The sequence below is a fragment of the Chrysochloris asiatica genome, unplaced genomic scaffold, assembly GCF_000296735.1.
Source record: "Chrysochloris asiatica unplaced genomic scaffold, ChrAsi1.0 scaffold00027, whole genome shotgun sequence".
NCBI lineage: Eukaryota > Metazoa > Chordata > Mammalia > Afrosoricida > Chrysochloridae > Chrysochloris > Chrysochloris asiatica.
Genome location: NW_006408545.1, coordinates 24,438,724 through 24,466,369, shown reverse-complemented (window position 1 = coordinate 24,466,369; position 27,646 = coordinate 24,438,724). Strand labels below are relative to the sequence as shown.

General features: G+C 38.9%; 1 protein-coding gene across 2 annotated transcripts; it reads right to left on the bottom strand.

Annotated features, from left to right (window-relative positions):
- Positions 1–607: 607 nt before the first annotated feature.
- Positions 608–24,355, bottom strand: POPDC3 (popeye domain containing 3). 2 transcript variants are annotated; one of them, XM_006839967.1, is made up of 6 exons: positions 24,339–24,355; positions 7,334–7,340; positions 6,450–6,453; positions 3,641–4,208; positions 2,446–2,554; positions 610–1,075 (listed from the first exon to the last, which is right to left on the bottom strand). In XM_006839967.1, exons 4-6 carry the CDS (start codon positions 4,123–4,125, stop codon positions 794–796), a joined length of 876 nt encoding a protein of 291 aa, XP_006840030.1. In that variant the 5' UTR covers positions 4,126–4,208; positions 6,450–6,453; positions 7,334–7,340; positions 24,339–24,355; the 3' UTR covers positions 610–793. The 2 variants fall into 2 exon arrangements, with proteins under 2 accessions (XP_006840029.1, XP_006840030.1); XM_006839966.1 differs by lacking the exons at positions 6,450–6,453; positions 7,334–7,340; positions 24,339–24,355 and having other exon boundaries at positions 608–1,075; positions 3,641–4,358.
- Positions 24,356–27,646: the final 3,291 nt, after the last annotated feature.

The following is a 27,646-nucleotide window of genomic DNA, read 5'->3' as shown; positions in this document are numbered from 1 at the left end:
GAAGGTCTAACAACCTACTTGTAAGAGATGTCAGTCATTGAAAACCAATGGAGCGCGCTTCTATTTGGAAACCCATAGGATCTCCCTGAGTTGGAACTGGCATGATGGCAAATGGCTTTGTTTTGTTTCACTCTTTCTAACTCAGTAATTGTTATGCAGCTTTGTTTTCTATGAAGTGCTTCTTTTAAAATATGTCCCTGTAAAGATTCAGCTGATGCATTTTTTGTAGCAATAAAATAGTCTTCAAGATTGACATGGCATCATCTCGGGAATTTATTCTATTGTTCAGTGATATTAAATAACTTCAAACAAAGAAAATAATTGCTGCCCATCACAACAATATATCCTGCTTTGGTCAGAGGTTATGAGAAAAAAGTGAATTCTGAAAATATCAATGTGGACGGTAGCAACTCACTCATGCTGTGAGCACTTGCTGGCTGCTTCTTGAGATACAAAGACTAATTCAATAAAGGGCAAGGCAATGGAATTGAATCAGTCTGATAAAAGACTTGAGAATACAAAATTTCATTCTCTGCTTCTAAAACAGAAAAAGACTAACTGCCCATAATTATTCATCCTCCCCATCCCCAGTTATAACCATAAGAAGTACAAGAAAAATTTGTAAAATTTATTCACAATGCAGAGGTTGAGATGACTAAAACAGCTGGCAATAGTGTCTTGCCTCTGAGTTTGAGTTATAAAAATATGAATGAGCTAAATGTTCTAGATTTTGCTATGTCATTTGGGGACTGGTAAAGAGTCTTTTATAATTACAAAACGTCAGGCTTCGATGTCATTTATCACAATATTGTCTGGATTTCCAAAAATGTTCTGTCATGGGTGACCTGGGCATTTCTGGACTTGACATTTGATAGAAGTTGGGTAACCGAATATCATAGTGGTATCTTTTTCCTGTATATACCCTGTCATTCAAGGCATAGAGTTTATCTGCAATGTCACTGCCAATTAAAACTGAAAACAGACGAGAGATGTAACGATGCTGAGCAAAGAGCAAATATAATTTCTTTCTCCTCCAAGACACATATCGACAATCAGTTTCTGCTGTTAGGGTTACCTAAAAAAAATACAAGACCATATACAAACAAAGATTAGGAAGCAAGAAAAATTCTTCCACAATTTTTTATTTTGCTCAAAGTTTTAAATGAATTTCACTGAATTCCCTCCCCCCACCTTTTTCTTTATGCTACAAAATCTACTGACCTACAGAATCTTGTAGCGATATAAAAGGAAATTCTAAAATCTATTGCTAGATACACATCATAGTATGAGTAATCACAATGTTGTCCTCCTCTCCAATTTTTCTGTTTTCTAAGTCTGGGTACCAGTTTTGTATGTTGCTAAAAAGGGAGATACTTGACATTAAAAATCATATAAAATTGGCTAATGTTCATTCTGTTGTGTATAAGGTTGTGTATGAGGTTGGAGCCAACTTGATGGCACCTATCAACTTCAAACTACAAGGCCCACAGTTCAAACCCACTGCTACTCCTCAGAAACCCTATAGAGGGACGCTATGATTTGAAACTGACTTGATGGCATTTAACGACAACAACCACCTTATAGAAGAATTTCCAAGTCAGACCTAGAGACTGTGGCCACCTAACTTAACACAATTTCTGTAGTACAAAGTAGAGTTTATATACCTATCTTGCATAAGATATACATATGCAACATAGGTATATAAATTGTATAAACACACATTATACATATTAAGAGGAAAATAGTATACCATAGTAAATGGGACCTAATGAAATGATTATCTTTCAACACTACCATATTTTGAACAGCATGTAGCAAGAGTTGTTGCTGTTAAGTGATGTTGAGTCTGTTCTGACTTACAGTGAGCCTACATAGGGTTTTGAAGGCTCTAAAATGTCAGCTTTCTCCTGTGGAGCAGTTGGTGGACTCGGACCTTGTGGTTCATAGTCCAGTGCTTATCCTACAGAACCACTGCTCCCATAATAGTGAGAGTAAGTTTAGTATTTTGTTGCAAGAATACCACTGAAATCCATCAGCATTTAAAAACTTTACAGCATTTAAAATTTACTAGTTTTGCAGTAAACGCAAATGTTTTGCTCTAGTTGTATTTCTAAACTGTCACATTGGCAGTGTTTAGCGTACAGTTAACTCGCAACTATATTTTCACTATCAAATTTGTAATTATACAAAAGTGATTTTAAGAATATTTGTCATAGCCTCCTTCCTGTCTTCTATAACGCCGTTACTCCTCTCATTGCTGGACCTATAAAGTGACATTAATCAACAGGAGTCAGAGAGAATTGGGAAGGTATACTGCAAATTACAGTCCAAAATTAAATATAAATTAGTTAGTATCTTCTGCTGTTTTGTTTGTTTGTTTTAAACGACAGCTGTTTATCTGTTAGGAAGAAGGAGCGTTAACTATGTATTCTAGTTCCTCCTTACCTGAAAAATACCTTCCTCTGTGGGTCTCAGTGAATCCCACTCAGGAGAATCCAGGAACTGAAAGGGGAAAATGTAATGCAGAAATTCCCCATCAACTGTCACTCTGATCCTAGCAAAACATAAAGAACATCATCTATGAGAGAAGGAGAAAGACAGTACATAATTGGAGTGGGTCGGGGAGGCAGGGGAGGGTAGTATTTCAGACCTCTGATAACCTTTTTTGCCTTTTGGATTTTTTTCTTGCCTTTTAGACTTTTGATGCAAACAAAAAATTAAATTCATACAACAAATGACATAATATTCTCTAAGATTCATACCAATGTTTCTCACACAGTTACGATTCTGTGTGGAATATTGTGTGAACTTTCTCAATCTATATATTTACGCTATGGGTATATATATATATATATATATATACATACATACATTGTACTTCCAAAAAAGTTTTGAAGCACTTTATTAGGTTACAAAATAAGTAGATCATTTAAGAACATAAAGGACTTCCACTGTAAATACCTCTGTAAACGAAATATTTAAGCTTTAAGTTTAAGATAAGGAATCACATTATTTTTTCCTCTCCCCAAACTTCTTGTTTTCAAAGTTCAGATTTTTATACATATTATTGAAGTATCTTCCCATGTCTGTTGCTTTTATTGTCAGTGCCGTTAAGTTGGTTCCGACACATAGCGAGTCAGTATAGAGTTTCCAAGGAGCGGCTGGTGGGTTTCAATCATTGACCTTCTGGTCAGCAGTCCAGTGCTTATCTGATAGAAGCCACACACTTCTATTTCTAGCAGTGGACAACTGGCAGAATAAACTGCAAAAACTATAAAAATTTACTTATCTTTATTATTTAAAATAATACCCTGTCAAACATGCCAACTTATGTAGTCTATTAATTCAAGCTGACATTGTCCTCTTCTTGACTTCCAGTGATTAAAAATAAGTAGAGTATCCACATAGTAAACAAATTCATGTTTTAATTTTAAGATCCATGTCATTTGATTTCTAAGAAGAAACAGGCTCTAGATTGTTTCCTGTTTTGAGTAAACAATCTTGTGTACTAGAAATTACTTTCTCATGCCTCAGAGTGCTAAACACTGCACATGACTATCCTACAATGAGATGGAAAACCAGAGAGAAAAGAAAAACAGACTACTGTAAAGGACAGAAGCGCAAGCAGTAAAATACAAACCTTCCTGAAACCAGCAGGGAGAGTTTATCAATGGATGTTTTTCCCTGCATGGCGTAACAGTGTTCCTTTTCCAATGTGACCACTTCAGAGCTCAAAGCAATGGTTCTGAAGGCAGGCAAAGTGATCCCCAGAGGCTGGAACAGGGAGCTGTACAACACCTGGAATTCTCGGGCAAAGGTTATGGTGCGGACTTGATAGGCAATATGAACAAATTGCATGAAGCAGATAATAAACAGTACAAAATTCCAGGAAAATATGTCAGCTGCGCAGACTTCTACCCAAGCCCAGACAGCAGAGCAGAGAAAACCCAACCCCAGCAAACTGAAGACATAAAGGAGCCCAAAGAATCCACTTCCACCCATGAAACCCATTACAAATAAAATACTGGCAAGATGATAAATGGCCACTTCGGCTTCTTGCTTCCAGGCTGTGCAGACTGGGTGTTCATCTACTAGGTTCTTCCATAAACTTGAGTTTCTTTCCATGGCTGGCTCACTTTTCAGTTGACTTTAGGTGATATTTAAGCAAATAATTAAGTTCTTTGCGTCTTCATCATCAGCGTTTAGTGCTCAGTCGATCCAAAGCCAGAGAACGCCTGAGCATTAGCGTAGTGGTGGTTGTTTGGTGTGTATGGAAAGCTAAGAATTCCATACAAAGTTCTTTAAGTTCATTTAGACTCTGGATTTAGAGCCATTCAGTAAATATTTTGCTGTTTCCTGTGAATGAGAGAGAGAAAAAAACAATCACCTATTTAAGCAAGAAAGAGAAGAGACAGAGATAGTTAATGAATCAACAATGCTATTTATTCAAGTTGACATCATCTTTTTAATGAAGTCGGAACATTTAAACACAAATGCTGTAAAGAGTTCATTCAATCTATACGATATAAGGGTATATTTTAGAGTTATATTTGATTTTAGTTACAATAAATTATTAACACGAATGTTAGCATTTAGTACAATCAGCTAGCTATATATTTTCCGAGGAAGCTAAATGCTATAATCAGATAGTATCCATGACAATGATTCAGTGCACCTAAGAATCACTTGAAAGAGTGACTAAAAATGCAGATTTTTAGAGACTCTTTTCAGATCTAATTAATCCAAATCTATAGGGGTGGGACGTACAAGTTTCCCACATGATCTTAATACATCAACCATGGCCCAATCTTTAATGGATATTGTCTGACAATATGCAATTCACTCTTTACATATGAAGAATTTGAGGCTCAGAGAGGCTAAGTAATTTATCCTAGGATGCACAGTGGTAGCAGAGCAGAATTTCTGCACTTGTGCCTGTGTGTTAGAGCCAATCATATTGCATCTCACAGAAACTTTTTTAAAATGAGGCACGTTTGTTGTTGCTAGTTTCCATGGAGTGGGCTCTGACTCAGGGCTATCTTATGCCCAATTGTGTATCATTTTCATGGTCGTTGATATGAGTACGTTTTTGTGGCTAGGTGTCCATCCATCTCACTGAGGGTTTCCATTGTGTTCACTGACCCTCTACATTATTAAATATGATATCCTTTTAGGCACTTTAAAGAACCCTAAACAGTTCAAGTTTGCCAGCCACTCCGCAGGAGAAAGATGAGACTTTCTGCTCCCTCAAAGACTTGAAAGCCTCAGAAACCCTGGACAGGGTCTCTATTAGTCAGAACCGACTCCATGGTACTTAACAATAACAACAACAAATCAGTAAGCATAGAAACACATGGGTAAGAGTTAGATTTTAAGAACACACAGTAGGCAGGGAAAATGTTTAATGAATTAGATTGCAATGTTTTGAAAACTGTAAATTCAGTACCACTTCATTAAAGATTATCCCTGGTTAAGGGTTGCATGCATATAACTAACTAAATAATAGTAATAGCCTTACTGGAGTCCTGGTGTGACGCTCCAGGATAAGGTACTAGACCGTAAGATTGGTTTGAACTGGAGGGGCGGCGGTTCAAACCCACCACTTGCTCCTGGGAAACACTAGACAGGGTAACTATGAGTTGGAACTGACTCAACAGCACTTAACAACAACAACAATGTCTCTACTACTTACATTTTAATTTACCAGATGGTCAAAATGTTACCAACTCTGTTCTTCTGCACATATATTCCCTACCCTTTCAGCCATATGGTAAAACGCTGATATGTTATCTGATTCAAGAGGGAATGAACCGTGATGACAGAACTGTAGAATATGTATCAGTCACTACCAGGCTTTTGAAAAAGAAGTAGTTTCAATATGAACTATTCATAATTTTTTAACCAAAATTACACCCAAAAACCTTGGACTTTTATGCTATATTTGGTGATTTTATTTTTGAAAGAAGAGTATTTCCAGGGCACCAGTTAATAAAATAACAGATCTTGTCCCATAGGGGCAACAGAGGCGAAAGTGGTTTTGCTGAAGTTAAAAAGGCAATGGTGTAATCACCAGAAGAAGTAGAAATGAAATTAAGGAGCTGTTGTTGTTGAAATGCCTGAGTTTTCCATTTGGGAAGTGATTTCCTTTCCAGCGAATAAGGATTATAAGAGCATTGCTAGTGAATTCATTAAAAAGGAGAAAAACACACACACAAACAAAATGCTTTGACCTACAATTTATAGTCACATGGTTATTTTAACTTGTTTTCAAATACATTGCAAACATTCTGCATATCCTTAATTCCTCTTCCCCAGAAGCATTCTGGGAGATTATTATATTCAATTGAATGTGTTCAATCGTCCCCCCCGCAACAAATTTTATCCAACTGGATATTCACACCAGAGACTATTAAAAATAAATACAGTGAAAAGTGAGAATGGCGAAATACCAGTCTGCAGAGGTCAGTGTCCCTGCTGTTTTACTTTTCAAACTGGAGTATTCAAAATTAATCAGTTCCTCAGAGTACCAAGCAGAGCCACTATGGCCAATATGAAAAAGCATTTCTAGGAGAGCTCTGAACTTTGGTTTGAACTGCCTTAAAAATTCATAATTCTCAAAAAATGTTAAAAATGACATTAAAACAGAAAGGCCATGTGAAATGTTTGTGGTAATTCAGATGACATCTTCTGGGAGTCATATTGTTGTTAAGTGCCGTCGAGTTGGTTTCAACTCCTGGTGACCCTGTACAGGGTATCCAAGGCTGTAAATCTTTGCAGGAGTAGTTCCTTAAAACCTTGATTGAGAAAATATTCTGAGGTCCCTACATTCCCGGAGTATGACCCATTCGGATGATAACAACTGTGTTTCCGGCCCATTCCAGTTGGCTGCTGTTTAAATAATCTCCTACCACACCATCTTCTGATCCCTGATACTGTTCTTACTTACCATAGCACATTGACTGTCCCCGATTAAATTACTCCACGCCACGCCTCTCTCCATTTGGTGTTTTTATTCAGTCACCAAAACAGATGTACTTTATTAGAAGAGAAAGGACTGACAGGGGCAGGTGATGAGCATGAGTGTTCTTCTGATACGTGCCAGCAGCACTATATGAATGTGGAGCATGATTCATCAACCAACTGCCAGCCTTAAATGCCTGTAGGACCCAAGTCATGTTTGTAGGTAAATAAATGCCAAAACGATGCAATGAATTGCTTCCTTAAACAATAAAGCAGACTTCCTTGCAAAAGGAGTTAGCACAGGGACAAACTACGGAGTCAAAAGTAACTGCAAATAAATATAAGAGTTCCAAGCCCCCCCCCCCTTTTCTACCTTCACACTGTAAGAATCCAAGTTATAAAGGAATAAGGAAAAGCAAAAGAAGATATAAGGATGTTTAGTTAAATGTGAAATCATCCTGGTAGCTAACTGAAAAAGCTAAAACTCAGAAATTACAATGATCTGTTCTGAACTTTCACATTTATTGTCTCGTTGCATGAAGGAGGCAAAATCTAAATCATCATTCCTAGCATGTTGTTGCTGCTAAGTGCCATCGAGTCGGGATCCGACTCATAACGACCCTGTACAGGGTTTCCAAGGAGCAGCTGGTGAGTTGGAACTGCCGGCGGCGTTAACGGCCCACACCGATGTTGCAGTTTACTGCACTAATGGGCAGGGCCACACCACAAGTCCAGCGAGAAAAGAAAGGTACAGATTGGGGAAGCACCTTTGCTTCAGATTAAAAAGGCAGTAAGTCATATCACTGATGTGCGAACTCAACTCCTCCTGTGTCCAGATTCATTTCCCCTCCAACAACCAATAAAGCCTTGCAAGGCTGTGAATCAGATATGAATGTGTTGGAAGACCAAAGTAGCTTATTCTGCCAGGACTGGTTTGCCAAAACAATAAAACTCCTAAGAGTGGATGTTTAAGATTTGCTATGTCCACCCACTCTAACTGTTTAATTCACAATGCTTAGAAGAGTGCCTGGGACATACAAAACTACTGTGAAATAACATGCTGGACAGTTATTTAATGGTGACTCTCTTTCTTTCCCAGATGCTGGCATTTTTAAGGGCAGCAGGAACCAAGACAAATGGTTTTGTAGTTCTGAATACTAGCAATCAATGAATGTTGACTGAATAAGGGAAAAGCATTCTGCCTTTTCCATTGCCACTTTCTACCCAATTCAATGGATGCCTTAGCCATCTTCTGAAACCTAAACCTGAAAAACCCACCCCACTGCCATCGGGCTGATTATGACCCATAGCAATCCTACATAGGATTTCTGAGATTGTAAATCTTTATGGGAGTAGACAGGCTCATCTTTCTTCCATGGAGTAGCTGGAGAGTTTGAACCTTGGAACGTGTGCATAATAGTCCAATACCTAACCAACACCGCCACCAGGACGTGGAAATGGGGAAGATTCAACATCCAAGAAAGTTCAGCACAACACACTGAGAAGTTTGGCCATCATTTCTTTAAGGTTTCTAACACACCACCAAATTGATGACAAGTTATGTTGTTGCCAAGTGCCATTGAGTCAGTTCTGACTCATAGTGACCCTATGTACAACAGAATGAAATGGAGTCCCTTCCTGCACCATCCTCACAATTCTTGCTGTTTGCTTCATTATTGCAGCTACTATGTCAATCTCCCTTGCTGAGAGTATCCTCTTCTTCCCTGACCCTCTACCAAGTCTGATGTCCTTCTCCAAAGGCTGGTATCTCCTGATGACATGCCAAAGTACATGAGAGGAAGCGTCACCATCCTTACTTCTAAGGAGCTTTCTGGATGTACTCCTCACAACACATTCTTCTGACAGTCCATTAATATACTTCACCAGCCCCACAATGGCATCAATTCTTCTTTACTCATTGTTTAGCTTTTGCATGCATATGAGGTGTTTGAAAGTGCAATGACTTGGGTCAAGTGCACCTTAGTCTTCAAAGTAACATCTTACGTTTTAACATTTTAAAGACATCTTTTGCATATTTTCCCAATGCAATATGCCATTTCTCCTGACTCCATGGGTGTTGATTGTGGATGTAAGTAAAATGAAATTTTGATAGCTTCAATATTTTCTTTGTTTTATCATGATGTTGTTTATTGACACCGGGTGTGACAAATTTTGTTTCTTCATGTTGAAGTTTAATTCATATTGAAGACAATACTTTTTGATCAGCAAATTCTCATTTTCAGCAAGCAAGGTTGTATCATCTATATATCACAGGTTGTTAGTAAGACTGCCTCTAGTCCTGATGCTACATTTTCTTCACTTAGTCCAGCTTTTTGGGTTATCTGCACAGCATACAGAATGAACAAGTATGGCGAAAGGATAAAAACCTGACTCACACCTTTCCTGATTTTAAATCATTCAGCATACCCTTGTTCTGTTTGGAACAACTGTGTCTTGTTCTATATACAGGTTCTGCATGAGCACAATTAGGTGTTTTGGGATTCCCATTATTTGTAATTTTTCCACAGTTTATTATGATTAATGTAGTTGGATGCCTTTGATAGTCAATACACATCCTTTTAGTATTCTGTGCTTTCAGCCAAGACTCACCTAAAAGCAGCAATGATACTCCTCGTTCTATATCCTCTTCTGAATTTGGCTTGAATTTCTGCTGGACTCCTGCCAATGTACTGTAGTAGGAACTATTTTTGAATTATCTTCAGCAAAATTTTACTTGCTTGTGAAATTAATGATATTGTTTGATAGTTTCCACACTCTGTTGGGTCACCTTTCTTCCGAATGGGCAAGATATGATTCTCTTCCAGTTGGTTGGCTAGGTATTTGTCTTCCAAATTTCTTTGCATCTCCCGTGTTTTCTGTGTGTTGAAACCTTTCAATTAGCATTGGGTCAATTCCTGTAGCCTGGTTTCTCACCAATGCCTTCAATGCAGCTTAGCCTTCTCCCTTAAATACCATAGGTTCTTGATCATATGTTACCTTCTCAGATGAATGAACGTCAATCAGATCTCTCTAATATGGTGACTCTGTGTACTGCTTCCATCTTTTTTTCTGATGCTTCTTGTGTCATTCAATATTTTGCCCATAGAATCCTTGAATATTGCAACTTGAGGCTTACTTTTCTTTTCTTCTACTCTTTCAGGGTGAGAAATGCCAAGTGTGTTCTTCTCTTTTGGTTTTTTAATTACAGGTCTTTGCACCTTTCATTATATTTTACTATGTCTTCCAGAACTTCCCTTTGAAATCTTCTGTTCAGCTCTTTTAGTTCATCAGGTTTTCCTTTTGCTTTCGCTATTCTATGACCAAGAGCACATTTCAGAGTTTCTTCTGACATCCATTTTGTTTTGTTCTGTAAATGACCTTTTGGCTTTTTTACGTACTCATTGGATGCCATTCCACAACTCATTAATGTTCAATGAGTCACATCTATTCTTGCAATGGTGGCTTATACTCAAGGTGGTATGTTGGTTTTTGTGGACTTGTAATTTTTTTTCAGCTTCAACTTGAATTTACACATGAGTAACTGATGGTTTGTTCCCCAGTTAGTCCCTCACCTTGTTCATACTGATAATATTGAAATTCTCCATTATCTCTTTTCACAGACGTAGTCGATTAGATTCCTGTGTAGTGTATCTGCAAGGTCCATGTTTTATATTGCTGAAAAAAGGTATTTGCAAATGAATAAGTCATTGATCTTGCAAAATTTCATAATGTGGTCTCCAGAGTTATTTTCCAACTGCTGAAAAAAAACTCTCCTAAAACCAAATTTATAGTGGAATCCTTTTGTCCTCTTACAGCCTTGGGCTCTTTGTGGTTACTGTAAAGTGACATTAAGTTGGTTCTGGCTCATAGCAACCCTGTGTAGGGTTTTAGAGGAACTACCTTGCAGTTCAAACCTACCTTGTTGTCTAGCACATTATCCTGCAGCTCCACACCAGGATTCCCAAGGTTCAGCTCCATAATTGCACCAGTTATTCCAAGTGTTCAATAGCTGTATGTGACTTGTTGTTAAGAGTCACCGAGCAACCCTGTGTAGGGTTTCTGAGGAGCAGCTGATGTATCTGAACTGCCTACCACATGATTCAACCGACATTGCAGTCGAGTGCTTATCCTACAGTGCCATACCAGGATTAACAGTTTAATTACTGATTTAACAACAGTAACATCTTTGGTGTATTGTGGTATTTACTTTGGATTGTTATGCAACCCATAAGATCAAAATTCCATCAATTAATGGAATGAATTCCATCTCATTTACTGGAATGAGAACTCAACTTTAGTATGTGTTCCATGTGTTAAGTTCTTATTTACACAGGCTGGTTCTCTTAACTTTTCTTCAGCACTTCTTCAGTAGCTGCTGTGTGTCATCGGGTACGAGTTGCACAATGGGAAATGAATGAGCTATTCTGTTGCCATCGTCTCAATTCTTATGTTACTACCAGCAACTAGTGATTACGGAGCACTTACTACGTGCCGGGCAACTTTCCTAAGAACTTTAAATAGTATGCCATGTAATCTCTAAAAGTTGTTTTTAATTGAGGTGAAATCCACATTGTTGTTTTTGTTGTTGCTTTTCGATACCATCGAGTCGTTTCCAACCCATAGTGACCTTACGTACAACAGAATGAACCACTGCCTGGTCCTGTGCCATCCTCACAATTGCTGCTACGCTTGAGCCGATTGTTGCTGCCACTGTGTCAATCCATCTCATTGGGAGTCTCCCTTTTTATCACTGTCCCTCCACTTCACCAAGCATAATGTCCTTCTTCAGGGACTGGTCCCTCCTGATAATGTGTGTGAAGTATGAGAGATGAAGTCTGGCCATTTGGGCTTCTAAGGAGCATTCTGGTTGTACTTCTTTCAACACAGATTTGTTTGTTTTCAGGTAGTCCATGGTCCCTTTAATATTCTTCTTCAACACCATAATTCAGATGCATCAATTCTTCTATGGTCTTCCTTATTCACTGTCCAACTTTCACATGCCTATGAGGTTATTTCACATGGCTTGGGTCAGGCGCACCTTAGTCCTCAAGCTGACATCTTTGCTCTTCAACACTTTAAAAAGGTCTTGTGCAAAAAAAGGTCTTGTGCAGCAGATTTACCTAATGCAATATGTCATTTGATTTCTGGACTGCTGCTTCCATAAGTTACTGGTATTTAATGCATTTACCAGCCTTCTCTAATTCCACATACAACTTTTTGAAGTAAGTCATTTATATCCCTTCTTTACAGATCAGAAAACTGAGATACAAGGAGTTACATTGGTTGCCAACAGAAACTCACATGATAGAGCCCACACTTAATCTCAGGTAGGCATAAACCAGTGGCTGCTCCCTTAATCCCCATGATATATACTGCTTCACATACAATTTTAATCTAAATACCTGAATTTATTGGAGGAGATTAACAGCATTCTTGTTTTTCTTTTCTGCTTAAGATTCAATGAATTTTGATGAATTTCACTCATTTTGCTTCTCTAAAGAACTCAGACTTAGGAGCAGAGGTCCCTTGGACCATCAAGGGAGAAGAGCAGAGAACGGAACCCTACCCAGAGACGGAGTGATGCCAGGAATGGAGGCAGAGACGATGACGTGGGGAGATGGAGCAGCTGGGGACTTTGAACCCGGAGAGGAAGAGGGGCTGTGTACAGACGATCAGGAGGCAGGCTTGCGGGGTCTACCCTTCAGCTGGTGGATGACGCATGGAGGGGATTGTAACCACAGCAAGGAAACGATATAAGACGGGATCAATGTGAAGTTAATGTCTTCCCATGTAAACGATCACATGATTTACAATAAAACATTAAAAAAAAAAAGAATCCAGACGAAGATATCATGGTATTTTCAATCATGTCATAGGCATAGGAAAATTGGACAACGAACATCGAAGAGCATAGGAAAACCTATGCATCTGAATTAGGGTGTTGGCAAAGAATATTGAAAGTTCTATGGACTGTCAGAAGAATAAACAAATTTGTCCTAGAAGAAGTACAGCGAGAATGTACGAGGTTGGTGAGACTTCATCTCTGGTACTTTGGATATCTCTGAAGGGACCCATCACTGGAAAAGGACATCAGGCTTGGTAAAATGGAGGATCAGAAAAAAAGAGGAAGACTCCCAATTAGATGCACTGACACAGTGGTAGCACAATGGGCTCAAACATAACAATTTTGAGGATGGCACAGAACCAGATTAATATTTCATTCTCTTGTGCATACAGCACTATGAGTCAGAACTGACTTGATGGCAGGCAACAACAACATAGCTCAGTTCAGCTAGTGGGAGTTTAGTGCATCCCCTAGTGTTCCCCCAGTATTTCTTATAGAGAAAATCATGCAAGAGCAAATGTGAAATTTATGCTATGCTCAAATTGTTTCGTTAGATATTAATAATTTTGTAATAATGCTTATTTGGCCACTAAATTGTAATTAATATATTGAATATTTCAATAAATCCTTACCCTCATGTAGCATACATTTTAGTGAAATTCAATTTTGGACTTTATTTTGATCTAGTGTTTAATCAAATACATTTATTTCCCTTTGTTTGGCTAGGAAAGTTATTTAAGCTAGGAAAATTCTATATGAGTTCTGTCTTAAATGACTAAGAAGATATATTATGCAGACATACGTAACTTATTGGAAACTAATTTACTGTCCATTGTTGCATATTGATTTTTAATGAATGCTAATGCGTCAGACTGCAAAGTCATTTGAACTGCAAGGTTGGCGGTTCAAACTCACCAGCTTCTCCTTGGAAACCCTATATAGGGTCGCTATGGGTTGGAATTAACAGCACTTAACAACAACAACATTTTAATAGAATTTGAAAGCTTAAAAATCAGAATCAAACCAAAGAATGGAAGCAAGAAACACAGGAAGGAAGTAGATAATGACGTTACTATGAGGAGACTCAATCAGTGAGATGAAATGAAGTGTTTATCTGTGAGCTTGTCGTACTGTGGTAGCTTGCACATTGCTGTGCAGTACTGTGGTAGTTTGCATATTGCTGGAAGCTATGCCATTGGTGTTTCAAACACCAGCTAGGTCACCCATGGTGGACAGGTTTCAGTGGAGCTTCTGGACTGAGAATAGATCAATTTCTTCTTTTGTTTTGTTGTTGTTGTTACGTGAGGTTGAGTCAGTTCCAACCCGTAATGACCCTGTATAGGGTTTCTGAGGAGCGGCTGGTGAGCTTGAATCACCAACCTTGCAGTTCAAGTCAACTTTGCAGTCCAGCGCATTAATCCACAGTGCCACACCAGCAGTCCAATTGGAATGTGAAAGTTGGAAACACAAAGGAGGGATTAGTAGTTGGGAAATATGACCTTGGTGATAAAAATGATGCTGGAGTTCTCATGATATAATTTTGTAAGACCAACGACTTCTTCATTCCACGTATCTTTTCTCAACAATATAAACTGTGACTAAAGACACAGACCTCATCAAATGGAATACATAGAAATCAAATTGATTATATTTGTGGGAAGAGACGATGGAGTCACTCAATATCATCAGCCAAAACAAGCGTAGGAGCCAACTGTGGAACAGACCATCAATTGCTCACATGCAAGTTCAGGTAGAAGCTAAAGAAAATTAAAATAAATCTACCAGGCGCTATGGGTCGGAATTAACTCGATGACACTTAACAACAACAACAACAATAACAAGAGCCAGAATATGACCTTGCGTATATCCCACTGGGATCCAGAAAGCATTTCAAGAACAGATTTGGCTCACTGAACACTTATGACAGTAGAGCAGAAGCATTGTGGGATGAAAGCAAGAACATTACAAATGAAGAAAGCAAAAGCTCATTTATAAGACAATGAAAGAAAAGATCAAATTGTCAGAAGAGACCGTGCAACTTAATCTTGAACACAGAGCAGCTAGAGCAAATAGAAGAAAAGATGCAATAAAGACCTGAACAGAAATTTTCAATTGGGAACTTGAGAAGACAAAGTCAAGTATTATAATGAAATGTGAAAAGACCTGGAGTTAGGAAATCAAAAGGGAAGAATATACTTCTGAAACTGAAAGAACTGAGGAAAAAATTCAAGCCTCAACTTGCAACATTGAAAGTTTCTATGGGCAAAATAACTAATGATGCAGACATATTAAAAGAAGATAGAAGGAATACAGAGTCACTACACCAGAAAGAATTGGTTGATGCTCAGTCATTTCAAGGAGCTCTGGTAGCGTAGTGGTTACGAATCGGGCTGCGAACCGTAAGGTCAGCGGTTCGAAACTACCAGCTGCTCCACGGGAGAAAGATGAGGCTTTCTACTCCCGTAAGGATTTACACCCTCGGAAACCCTGTACAGGGTCGCTATGGGTCGGAACCGACTCGACGGCACTTAACAACAACAACAGTCATTTCAAGAGGTAGCATATTATCAAGAAGAAACAATATGTTGGAGGAAGAAGTTCAAGATACACTGAAAGCATTAATGAAAAGCCTCTAGGAATTGTTAGAATACCAATTGAAATGTTTCAGCAAACTGATGCAGCATTGGACGCACTTACTAGTCTATATCAAGAAATTTGGAAAATAAGCTATCTGGCCAGTGACAGGAAGAGATCCATTCCAAAGCAAGGTGACACTACTACAAAATGTGGAAATTATAGAATTTTTGCATATATTATCACATTAACATCACATGCAAGTCAAATATTGTGGAACATAATTTAAAAACTTGCAGCAGTACAGAGAGGTACCAGAAATCTAAGCCGGATTAAGTAGAGTATGGAACAAGGGATATTATTGCTACTGTCAGATGGCGCTCGGGTGAAAGCAGAGAATATCAGAGATATACTTGTGCTTTATTGACTATGCAAATGCATTTAACTGTGTGGACTGTAACAAACTATGGATAACATTGCAAAGAACCGGAATTCCAGAACACTTAATTGTGCACATCAGAAACTTGTACATCAAACAAGAGGCAGTAGTTAAAACAAAACAAGTGAATACTGCATAGTTTAAAATCAGGACATTTGTGCCAGGGTTGTATCCTTTCACCTTACATATTCAATCTGTATGCTGAGCATATACTCTGAGAAAATGGACTATGAAGAAAAACGTAGCATCAGAATTGGAGGAAGGCTCATTAATAACTTGTGATATGCAGATGATAAAATCTTGCTTGCTAAAAGCAAAGAGGACATGAAATGCTTATAATGATCAAAAACGGATTCCAATCAAATGTGAAGAAAACAAAAATCCTCACAAATTAACAATGTCACGATAAAGGAAGATTGAAGTTGTCAAGGATTTCATTTTCCTTGAATCTACAATCAACACTCATGGAAGCAGCAGTTGACAAATCAAATGTATTGCATTGGGCAAATCTGCTGCAAAAGATCTGTTTAAAGTATTGAAGAGTAAAGCTATCATTTTCAGAACTAAGGCGCACCTAATCAAAGTCATAGCATTTTCAATCATCTCATATGCATGTGAAAACTGGATAGTGAATAAGGACTACCAGAGAAGAAATGATGCATTTGAATTATGGGTTGGTGAAGAATATTAAAAGTACTACGCATTGCCAGAAGAATGAACAAATCTATATTGGAAAAAGGTATGGCTAGAATGTTCCTTACAAGTGAGGATGGGGACTCTTCATCTCACATACACTGGACATGTTTTAGGAGGAACCAGTCTCTGGAAAAGGACATCATGCTTGGTAAAGTTGAAGATCAGCGGAAGAGAGGAAGACTCCCAACGTCATAGATTGATACAGTGGCTGCAACAATGGCATAGGACCAGGCGATGGTTTGTCACTAAGAGCTGGAGTCGCATACCAACGTGATTTGTTTAATATAAAACTAACGATATTCTCTGTAAACCTTCACCCTATTCACAATAAAAGGCTTAAATAAAACAATCAGAATGCAAACACACTTGGTTTTGAGCCCCTCCATCATGGAGCTCTGGTAGTATAGTGGTTATGAATCAGGCTGCTAACCTTAAGGTTACCAGCTGTTCTGCAGGAGAAAGAGGAGGCTTTCTGCTCCTGTAAAGATGTACAGCCTCGTAAACCCTATACAGGGTCGCTATGAGTCGGAACTGACTCCACAGCACATAACAACAACATCAAAGATACTTCCCTCATACAAAAAAATGTGCTACAGAAGTAATTTATGAGTTTGTTTCTGGAAAACAAAGAACAGTTGCAACTAGGAATATTCTAACGTATTCTTGTTTTTAAGTGCCATCGAGTCGGTTCCGACCTATAGCGAACCTGTATAGGGTTTCCGAGGAGCAGCTAGTGAGCGCATTACCCACAGCACCACACCATATTCTTATGGATTTAAATATAAAGACATAAGTTACACAAAACTTTAAAGACTTGCTATGTTTTATTAAGCAATCAAAGTTGTTTAACAATAACCAGTAAGATTCAAACTTTAACTGAAATTATGCTATAAAAAGATTTTATTAGTACATTGGCCTTTTTTATTTCTTCCCATGTTGACATCATTGCACACACTAATGGTGACCTTTTAAATATCTGCCAATTCTCCGCAGTTTAAAAACTGCTTTAAATTGGTAGTTCCATAAAGATTTTATGAATATTAACACTGCACCACAAGCTTGGTTTGAACTCCATGGTCAGCGATTTAAACTCACCAGCCCCTCTTTGGAAACCCTACACAGGGTTGCTATGAGTTGGAACTGACTCAATGGCACTTAACAACAACAACAAACATTTAATAGTCAAAGATTTATTTTGTCATTAGGTTTCTTTAGTTACACAGACTACCTGGTATTGGCCAACAGTACTCATTTATGTGAAAATTACAAAAACAGTGTTTTCAACTGTGCACGACTCCAGCATTGAACCTTTCTGGACCTTAGTCTACTCTGAAATAAAGAGGTTGGATCTCATGATCAGGGTCTGCATTATTGGATTCCGTGGCAAGCAGACAGCTTATATCAACTAGTGAAGCCTGGTATAAGGACTAGAACCTGGAGAACACATACCCCAGTCAAAAGGGCCAACCCTCTTTAGCTCTAACTGATTGTTGTGAGCCCAATATTGCCAGATGATCTGATTTTTCAAATGAAGCTAGAAATCTAGATTCTAAGGGAACCTTCCTGATTTTAAAATGCTTGCCACTTAATAGCAAATACTGATGTTCATTTTACAATGTTTATGAATTTTACAGTATTTGTAGGTAATGTTTGTAGAGTATATGCAAGTTTTATAAGTAGCATTTGTAAAGTGTATGTAAGTATTTGTAACAAATGTAGTTAATTTGTAAGCATTGTAAATCAGGAGGATTCCCATAAAAATTTGTTTTGCAAATATTGTGCATGCAAGAGGCCCTGAGGTTGCACACTTGTCTGGGAACCTCTAGATCAGAGGCTTGGAACTGGTGGTACTGCAGAAGAAAGGCGTAGGGACCTGCTTCTGGAAAGGTTACAACTAAGAAAAATCTATGGCGCAGTTCTCCTCTGTAACACACGGGCTCACCATGAGTTGCAATTATGTTTTGGTTTGGGTCTGGATAACTGAAAAAGTCAATGCTGAGCAAATCAAATTCCAGAGACCAGGTATGGCTGCAGGCTGCCAGTCTCAGAGCTGTTACCCCCTATCAAGTCAAATTAATCTAGAAGAAAATGATCACACATCTTTTTTCATGTGTGCTTATCATTTTCTTTCCAAAATTAAATCTCTTCATTAGGAATTATGTTCCCCCATGAAATTCGTCGATGGTGCAAATGGTCAACATGCTCAGTTGCAACAGAGAGGTTGGAGGTTTGAATGTACAGGGAGGTGTTTCAGAAAAATGAACTGTTTATCTACTTCCAAATAAACCCCAACAACCTTATGGAGTACAGTTCTATTCTGACATACATGGGGTCTCCATGAAAAGGAATCAATCCGAGTGCAACTGTTGGGTTGGTTGGTTTTCTTTGCTGTGCAGTTAGAATCTCCATCTTGAATTTCTTTCCTGTCTGACCAAGAATTATGCCAGGACGATCCACTTTAACTGGAGGGTTTCCGTAAGGTAAAAAGATTTCATTTAACTTTAAAACTGGATACAAAGAAAACAAAGCTCAGACTCTATAATAAACAGAACCGCCACACAGAGTTGTCATAAGGGTTTTTGTTTATATTCATTTTCTCTGAAGATTAAATTTCCCTATATAGCAGAGAGGGAAAGGCACAATCCATCATTAATGTACTGTGGCTTCCAGAACAATGATAATGTAACATGTATTTGGAACTTAATACCACCCCCTGCCAATCTGAATATAGAAAAAACAGAATAAGTAGTAACACCCACATCTCTGGAACAGCTACTCTATCATACCTATGTGATGTACTCTATATATGTTATTAAATAATGATGAAATATTGGGGCTTAATGGGGAGAGAGGTAGTTACTTTTAGTTTACAAGCAAGGAAACCTCTCAAGTTAGAAACCAAATCTCTTCATTCCTGACTTTTTGCTAGCTATACCAAACTACATTTTCACTTATGAATTAGTGATTGTTTTAATAATTTAAGCAATCATCACGAGTGCAGAATACAGAGAGAAATGACGATAAGTAGCAAATAGATATGGAGGACAAAGACAAGTCAATGTAAGAAACACTGGTGCTCTTGCAAGAGAGAATCACAAAACAGAAAAGAAAGACTACTAATAATGGGAAAATATCCAAAAATTAATAGCAACTGATAAGCAAATCAATTGCATGCAGGAATGATTTTAGGCTGACATTAGACTTCACAGCCAAATTAAATGCCAAAGACTAATGGAATAAGGGAGATGTGGTATGGTGCTGTGGGCTAAGCACTGAACTACTAACTGAAAATCTGGTTGTTCATACCCACCAGTTACTCCTTGGAAACCCTATACAGGGTTGCTATGAGCTGGAACTGACCTGATGCCACTTAACAACAACTACAGAGCAAGGGCTATGTATTCTAAGGAAAATAAATGATATTACAAATGCTTCAACCAGTTAAACAGTAATTCAAGTACAGGAATAAGAAATGGGCATTCTCAAATATAAAATGATGCAGGAAAGGAGCCCTTCTTGAAAAAAATAATGTTGTTGTTATTCATGAGTGCTGTCGAGTCTGTTCCAACTCACAGAGACCCTGTTTAGAGTTTCTGAGGAGTGGCTGGCAAGCTTGAACAGCTGACCTTGCAGTTCAAACCGATCTGTGGTCCAGCACAAGATTAATCACAGTGGCAAACCAGGATATGGCAATAAAATCTACCCAATCAAAGGATGAAGCAAAATTCAAACATCAATATATGAGAGACTATGTGTAAGAGGCCCAGTGAACAGCAGCAATTCCCTTTAGTTATAAAATTAAGAATAAATAATATCCAAAAGAAGATTTATGAACTAGAGTGCAAATGTTAATAGCATTTATATCCTTTTGATAGGCTGACAGGGACACATGTGGAGTGATCTGACAATGTGAAACAGGCTATTTTCAGTGATACAATCCTAACTATTTTTACTTTCTTCTTTATATGTATCTGTATTGTTTGAATGATTTATAATATTATAAAACAATAAGATGAACCTTATTTTAATGAGAAAAATGAAAATACACACATTTCAAAGAGTAGAATAAAACCTTTGACCCCAACAACCAGAATTGACATGTCAACACTGTCATATTTTTTCTAGATTTTTCTTAAAACAAAACATTACAAGTGCAAAATATTAAAGATATGGATTGTTTGTATCATTCCCAGGCTACCCACTTCTGTCTATAGTTAATATATATCCTTCTAGCCCATATTTAAGAATTTATGAACTTTTAAAAAAAGTTCATTTAAAATGAAATGATGGATTATAAATCTCTTATGTTTTTTTCAGATTTACACTTTAGATTTTTTCTGATGAATAACTTTAAATATACATGAAAATACATAAAACAGTATATAATAAATCCCTGTATACTTACTATCTATATTCAGTAACTATCAGTTTTAACCACATAGTGCTTTTGACATTAAAACCAAAAACTGTAACCTATTATTCAGCCTAGTTTCTTCAGTCAATAAATAAATACTTTCTATGGAAAACTAAGAGAGCTAAAATTAGCTGGGCTCTTATTTGTGCCAGGCACTAGGTCTTACAAACATTGACCCATTTAGGAATCACAATTCTGCAGCCTAAGTAATATGATCAGCATTGTTCAGGGCATAAAATGAGGCTCAGGGAATATTAGATCCTTCCATAGGACCTACCCGTTGCTTGTCCTTCACAGGAACACACTTTCCTCACCCTTATGAAAAATTTCAGAATGTTTGAGAGCCACTGAGATTTATTAATTTTTCTGGCAATCCATAGTATATTTAATGTTCTTGGCCAATACCATGGTTCAAAGGCATCACTTCTTCCTTCAGTTTTTCTGATTCACTGTTCAGATTTCATATGCATTTGAGATGACTGAAAATACATGACTTAGGTTAGGAACATCTTAATCCTCAAAGTAACATCTTTACTTTTAAACAGTTTCCAAAGGTCTTTTGAAGCAGTTTTGCTCAATGCAACATATCACTTGATTTCCTGACTGCAGCTTTCATGCAAATTGATTGAGGATCCAAGTTGCTAAATCCTTACTAACTTTAATATTTTCCCAGATTATCATGGATGTTGCTTATTGGTCTAGTTGTGAGGATTTCTGTTTTCTTTATTCTCAGATGTAATCAATACTGATGAGCTTTAATGTTCATCAGTAAGTGTTTCAAGTCCTCTGCTTTCAGCAAGCAATATTGTGCCATCTATACATTGTCAGCTTGAGGATTTCTGCTCCCATAAAGATTTATAGCCTCGGAAACACTATACAGGGTCACTATGAGTCGGAACCGACTCCACGGCACATAACAACAACAACAAATATATTGTCAGTTTGAGGTCTAAGGTGTGCCTGACCCAAACCATGGTATTTTCAATAACCTCATATGCATGCAATCCAAGCCAAGGTATTTTCAATAACTTCATATGACAGTGAATACAGAAGCGTAGAAGAATTGATGCTTTTGAGTTATGGTGTTGAAGAAGAAGAATAAAGGAAAACATTGAAAGTGCCATGGGCTGACAAAAGAACCAACAGATCTGTGTTGAAAGAAGTGTAGCCAGAGTGCTTCTTAAAGGCCAGGATGGCCAAACTTCATCTCATACTTCAGACATATTTTTAGGAGGGACCAGTCGCTGGAGAAGGATATCATGTTTGGTAAGGTGGAGGGTCAGAGAAAAAGAGGAAGACTCCCAGCGAGATGGATTGGGAAAGTGACAGCATCAATGAATAGGCTCAAGCGTAGCAACAATTGTGAGCTTGGCCCAGGACCAGGCAGTGTTTTGTTCTGTTGTGCATAATAGGCTCACTATGAGTAGGTACCGACTTGATGGCACCTAACAACAACAACATATATTGTAGGCTGTTAATGAGTCTTTCTCTAATCCTGATGCCATATTTTCTTTATATAAGCAAGCTTCTCAGATTAATTGCTCAGCATACAGAATGCATAAGTATGGTGGAAAGATAAAACCCAACCTGCACAGCTTTCCTGATTTAAAATTACACAGTATCCTTTTGTTCTGTTCAAACAACTACGTCTTGATCTATGTACAGGTTACAAATGAGCACAATGAAGTGTTTTGGGATTCTGTTCTTTGCACTGTTATACACAATGTTTCATCTGCACATGAAGTGATTGAAAATACCATGACTTAAGTCAGGCACACCTTAGTCCTAAAGTAATGTCTTTGCTTTTTAATGCTTTACAGAGGTCTTTTGCAGCAGATTTGCCCAATGCAATACATCATTTGATTTTTTGACAGTCAAATGCCTTTGTATGTTGAATAAAACAGGTAAACGTCTTTTTAGGACTAGGTCCATCTGACATCAGCAATGATATTCTTCATTCTATGTCCTCTTTTGAATACAATTTGAATTTCTTGAAGTTCACTGTGGATATAATGCTGCAACTATTAAACAAGTGTTGTTATTTTCATTCGTTGTTGCTGTTGTTATAGGCCATTGAGTTGGTTCTGACTCATAGTGACCCTGTATAGGGTTTCCAAGGCTTTACGTCTTTGAGGGAGCAGAAAGCCTCATCTTTCTCTTGCAGAGCAGCTGGTGGACTCGAACCTCAGACCAAGTGGTTCACAGTCCAGTGCTTATTGTATGTAGCCACCAAGCTCCTTGTTATCCTCATGTCCTATAGCAAATGCATCATAATGGTTTTAATCTTTTCTGGAGACTGTTTCAAAAGCAGATGTGAATACACCCATGTTAATCCTATTAGTTTTGTGGCAAGACGTCTAAGAGTTTGGTTTCCCATGGCACATTTTTATTTAATAGCAAAGAGTGTCACCATTTAGAAGCATGGAGTGCACAATGATTCAGTTATTTTGAGAAATTGATATGATTAAAGAAATTCAACTGTCAAATGTCTCAGAGTTTAAAAGTATAAAAATTTTAGAACAAGTGACATCTTACTCTAGATCTCAATTAGTATTTGTATCCCAAATTCTTGAAGAGACAACTGCAGGGCAGGAAAGAGCCTTAGGTTAGCCAGACTTCTTTATTTTGCAGGTGTGAAATGTGAGATCCAATTCTGGTTTATATTTTTTGTTCAGTATAGTGTCTGTTTTGGACGTCTGGCGTGGCACTATAGGATCAGTATTGGACTGTGAACCACAAGGCTGGCAGTTCAAACCCACCAGCTGTTTCTTGAAAACCCTATATAGGGTCACTATGAGTCAGAACCAACTGGACTGCACTTAACACCAACCACAACATAGTGTCTGTTTGTTTTCCTCTTGTCACAAAGAACAATGCCATGTTACTATACTCTTACACCACGGATTTCTTGCAATAGTCCCTGGAATTAAAAACAAGGGGTTTAACAAACAAAACAAAAAAGCCACCAAACCTTAGTAAGAGAAGGCAGCAGTAATTTTCTATGGTTGCCTTCTACCTCCTTTGCAATTTATAGGTTTGCAAATTCAAAATACTTAAACGCAAGAGTTAGATTGAAAAGTCAGGAAGTTAGTTTAGTAAATGGAATCATGTTCAAACATGGGCTTTTCCTTCTCTTTTTTCATTAATTACATGTAGCATTTCTCACATTCTGCAGACATCTCCTAAAGCCATCTTTGCATAAGCCCTCTTACTCTATTTTCATTAATGTCTTTAACCTTTTCCATCAAAACCATACCACTGTAACGGATCGTGGGGATGAAGTAGTAAGCGATTTTTACAATCAGTACAACAGTTCACAATCCCGGGTGATTTAGGTGGAGATCGCAGGCAACTTCCAGGTGCCTAAATCCGGTGTGCAAACCCTGGCCCACGTCAGTCAATTTGTTTACTAACCAGAGAAAGGAAACTACCAGTCATGGCACGACTTCCTCAGGGTGAAGTCAGGGCCCTTTGGACCGGCTTTTCTCTTTGGTAAATCTGGCTCTTTTCATTGGGCTCCAAGGTGCTTGGGCCAAGAGTGGCAAGAGGGCTTGGAGCTGACCACACTAGGCTCTAGGACCTGAAGGAGAAGGTTAAGGAGGAAGATTAGCCCCGAGACCTCTAAGGCAGAGGACTCGCATCCCCAGGGGTCAGCGCGGCCTAAGCCCACAACCGCCGACCCCCAGCCTGGTGAGCTGCGGGTGGCGCTGCGAGGACCTCAGGCGAGAGCTGAGCAGGGACACACAGGACGGCGGAGCATGAGCGCTCCTGAGGTCGGTATCCTGGCAGCCCCAACCCGGGGTGGGGTCTGGATCAAAGGTGCTGGAGGAAAGTTGCCCAAAGCAGCCTTTAAGTCCGAAGGTGCAGACAGCTCCCGGAACGCGGCGTGTGCGGCGCCCCGGGGTTCTCCTTATCTTACCTTCCTTGGCGCTGCGCAGAGTTCCGGCCTGGAGCCCGCAGAAGTTTCGCAGCCGAGCACTCTGGGGCGGACTGACCAGCGCAGAAGCCCCGACGCCCGCCTCGCGGTCCCAGCCTTGCGCCGGGGCGCAGGGTAACCGCAGCCGGCTCTCAAGCGGCGCGGCGGCGCGGGCGGGGACCGGGCACGGGCGCGCGCCCCGGGGCGCAACGGGGCGGGCGCAAGCGGCCTGTGAGACTCAGCTGGGGAAACCCCAACCCCCTGGGAACCGGGGCCACCGCCTCCGGATTGCGGGCTTGCTGCTACACACAGCGAAGGCTGAGAATCAAAGTTTGCAAAGACCTGTTTTCCCGAGGTTCACGGCTCACTATTACACTAGGAAGAATATTCTTTTTTCCAATCACCATTTGTATTTAATCAGAATACAAGACTTTCAGGACATGAACAGGCTTTCTATTTATTGACGTTCTCCCCGCCCCCACACACTCACATTCTAAATCATGAATATCAAATGAGATAAAAGACTCCAGGGAATGGGAATATTTGAGTCTGTGGGACAGAAAAAAGTTAATATCATTATTCAAATCAAGGCAAATAGGTAAAGGGCATAAAGGGGAAAAACCGCAATGCCTCCCCGCCCCCAATTTTTTAAAATATCAGTAATAAGCAAATTCTTGTAATTTAAAACACTAACACGTGCATTTTCCTCCCTTTGAAATTAGCAAAGCTTTGTCTTGTTTGGTTTTCTTGACCACACCATGTGCTACTTGGGATGAACTCACCACCTTGATCATGGATCTTTCCCTCGTTTCCCTTTTCTCAGCATCCCAAGCCACCGTGATTCCAGTATATTTATAGATTCACCAAGATCTGTTTTGCAAAAACAGTGACTGTAAATGGGAAAATTGTAGGTGTCAGGTGATGTCAAATCGATTTTTGACCTTTAGTGACACCAAGTGACATAGTGGAACTGCCCCCCTAGGGTTTTCTAGACTGTAATCTTTTGAGGAGTCTCCCTACCACCACCACCAAGAGCGGCTTGGTGTGATTGCAGCATCAAACTTCGGGGTAGCAGCCACGTGCTTAATTATTACCACACCAAGACTTCTTATAATCCATGCTGGGGACTCTTGGTGTGGCGCTGTAGGATCAGCCCTGACCGGGAACCACAAGTTCGGCAGTTCAAACTTACCAGCTGCTCCTTGGAACGCCTATGCAGGGTCCCTGTAAGTTAGAACCGACTCCATGGCACTTCATAACAACAACAACAACAAACCCATGCTGGAAACCCAGGCTGTGGTTGTTGAGTGTCATCCAGTTGGTTCTGACTCATAGCAATGGTAGTGGGTTTGGACCTCAGACCGAGCAGTTAGCAGTCCAGGGCTTAGTTGCACCCTATAAATAATTAGAGCCAGGCCTTTGTTTTTACTCTTCACTATAGGGTTTTACTCAGATTTACTAGGAATTTAAGTGTTGGAAATCCAGTTTGAACTCTTCAGCCTGTGTGTTTAAAATACGGTCAGGGAAATGAGGAGTCATGAACTTTGACATCAGATGTACTCTGGGTTTAGATTTTACTTCTTATTTTGTTCGACATTAAAATGTTTTACAGATTACGTTCAAATAATTTTTCATTTAAAAACTCAGAGGCAACAAAGATAGGCTGCGTGGCCTGTGACCAGCTTCTAACCAATAGAATATGGCCAAAGAAAGGGGGTGCCACCCTTGTGACTATGTTGCTTGTGTTGTAATAGTTGCTAGCAAACCTGTTATCACAAGTCTTCCTGCTGGCTTAATGAATCAAATGGCTTTAATGGAAAAATCCATGTGGCAAGAATCTCTGGATAGCTTCTAGGAGTTAAAATATAATTCTCACTCATACTCTTTCTATAACTTTCATATTCTTTTTATTATTATTGATTTTTATAATACAAATATAATCTTGTATACCAATGTACAGTGGTTGGCATTAACCTTTGCGAGTCATTCTACAGCTATCTTTTTCATGCAACAAAATAGTTGGAAACTCTTTTCATATTTATAGATCTCTCTCTATGTATACAAAATTCTTTTAAACTACTGCATAATATTATGAATAATATCAGTTTATTACAGTGTAGCTGTCCTCTTAATGCTAGGAATTTAGGTTGTTTCCATAATTTTGATATTATGGACAGATGCTGTGTGCATAACTTCTTGGGAATATATATGTGGTAATGTCCTTAGAGCATTCACACAGAACTGCGGTTCTGAGTATGGCTGTTTAAATTGCATTAGCTATGCTCCTTAGGGAATTCTGGTAGTGTAGTGGTTACGAGTTGGACTGCTAACCTCAAGGTCAGCAGTTCAAAACTACCAGTTGTTCCATGGGATAAAGATGAGACTTTCTGTTCCTGTACAGATTTATGGCCTTGGAAAACCTATAGAGGGTCGCTATCAGTCAGAACTGACTCCACAGCACATAAATGCTCCTTAGAGACCAGGATGGTGAGACTTCGTCTCTTTTATTTCAGACATGTCATCAGGAGGGACCAGCCACTGGAGAAGGACATCATGCTTGGTAAAGTTGAGGGTCGAAAAAAAGAGGAAGACCACAATGAGTTGGATTGGCAGAGTGACACTGTTTCACTCTGTTGTGCATGAATTCTGTTTTCTTCCTTTCTCTTCTGTCATGTTCTTTCCCTCTAACATTCTCTCTCATCTTTCTTTTCTACTCTCTTTTCTTGTCTCCCTCTTTTTTCCTTTTCTTTCTCTTATTCTATTCTCCCCATATTGTTGTTTTGTATCTCCATCCTCAAATTT

Excerpts from the sequence above, each read along its gene's own strand:
- POPDC3 (XM_006839967.1), bottom strand. The coding sequence starts at position 4,125 with ATGGAAAGAAACTCAAGTTTATGGAAGAACCTAGTAGATGAACACCCA. Across the intron at positions 2,555-3,640 it reads TCCCTGCTGGTTTCAGGAAG|GATCAGAGTGACAGTTGATG; the intron begins GTTTGTATTTTA and ends ATGTTTTGCTAG. Across the intron at positions 1,076-2,445 it reads CAGAGGAAGGTATTTTTCAG|GTAACCCTAACAGCAGAAAC; the intron begins GTAAGGAGGAAC and ends TATTTTTTTTAG.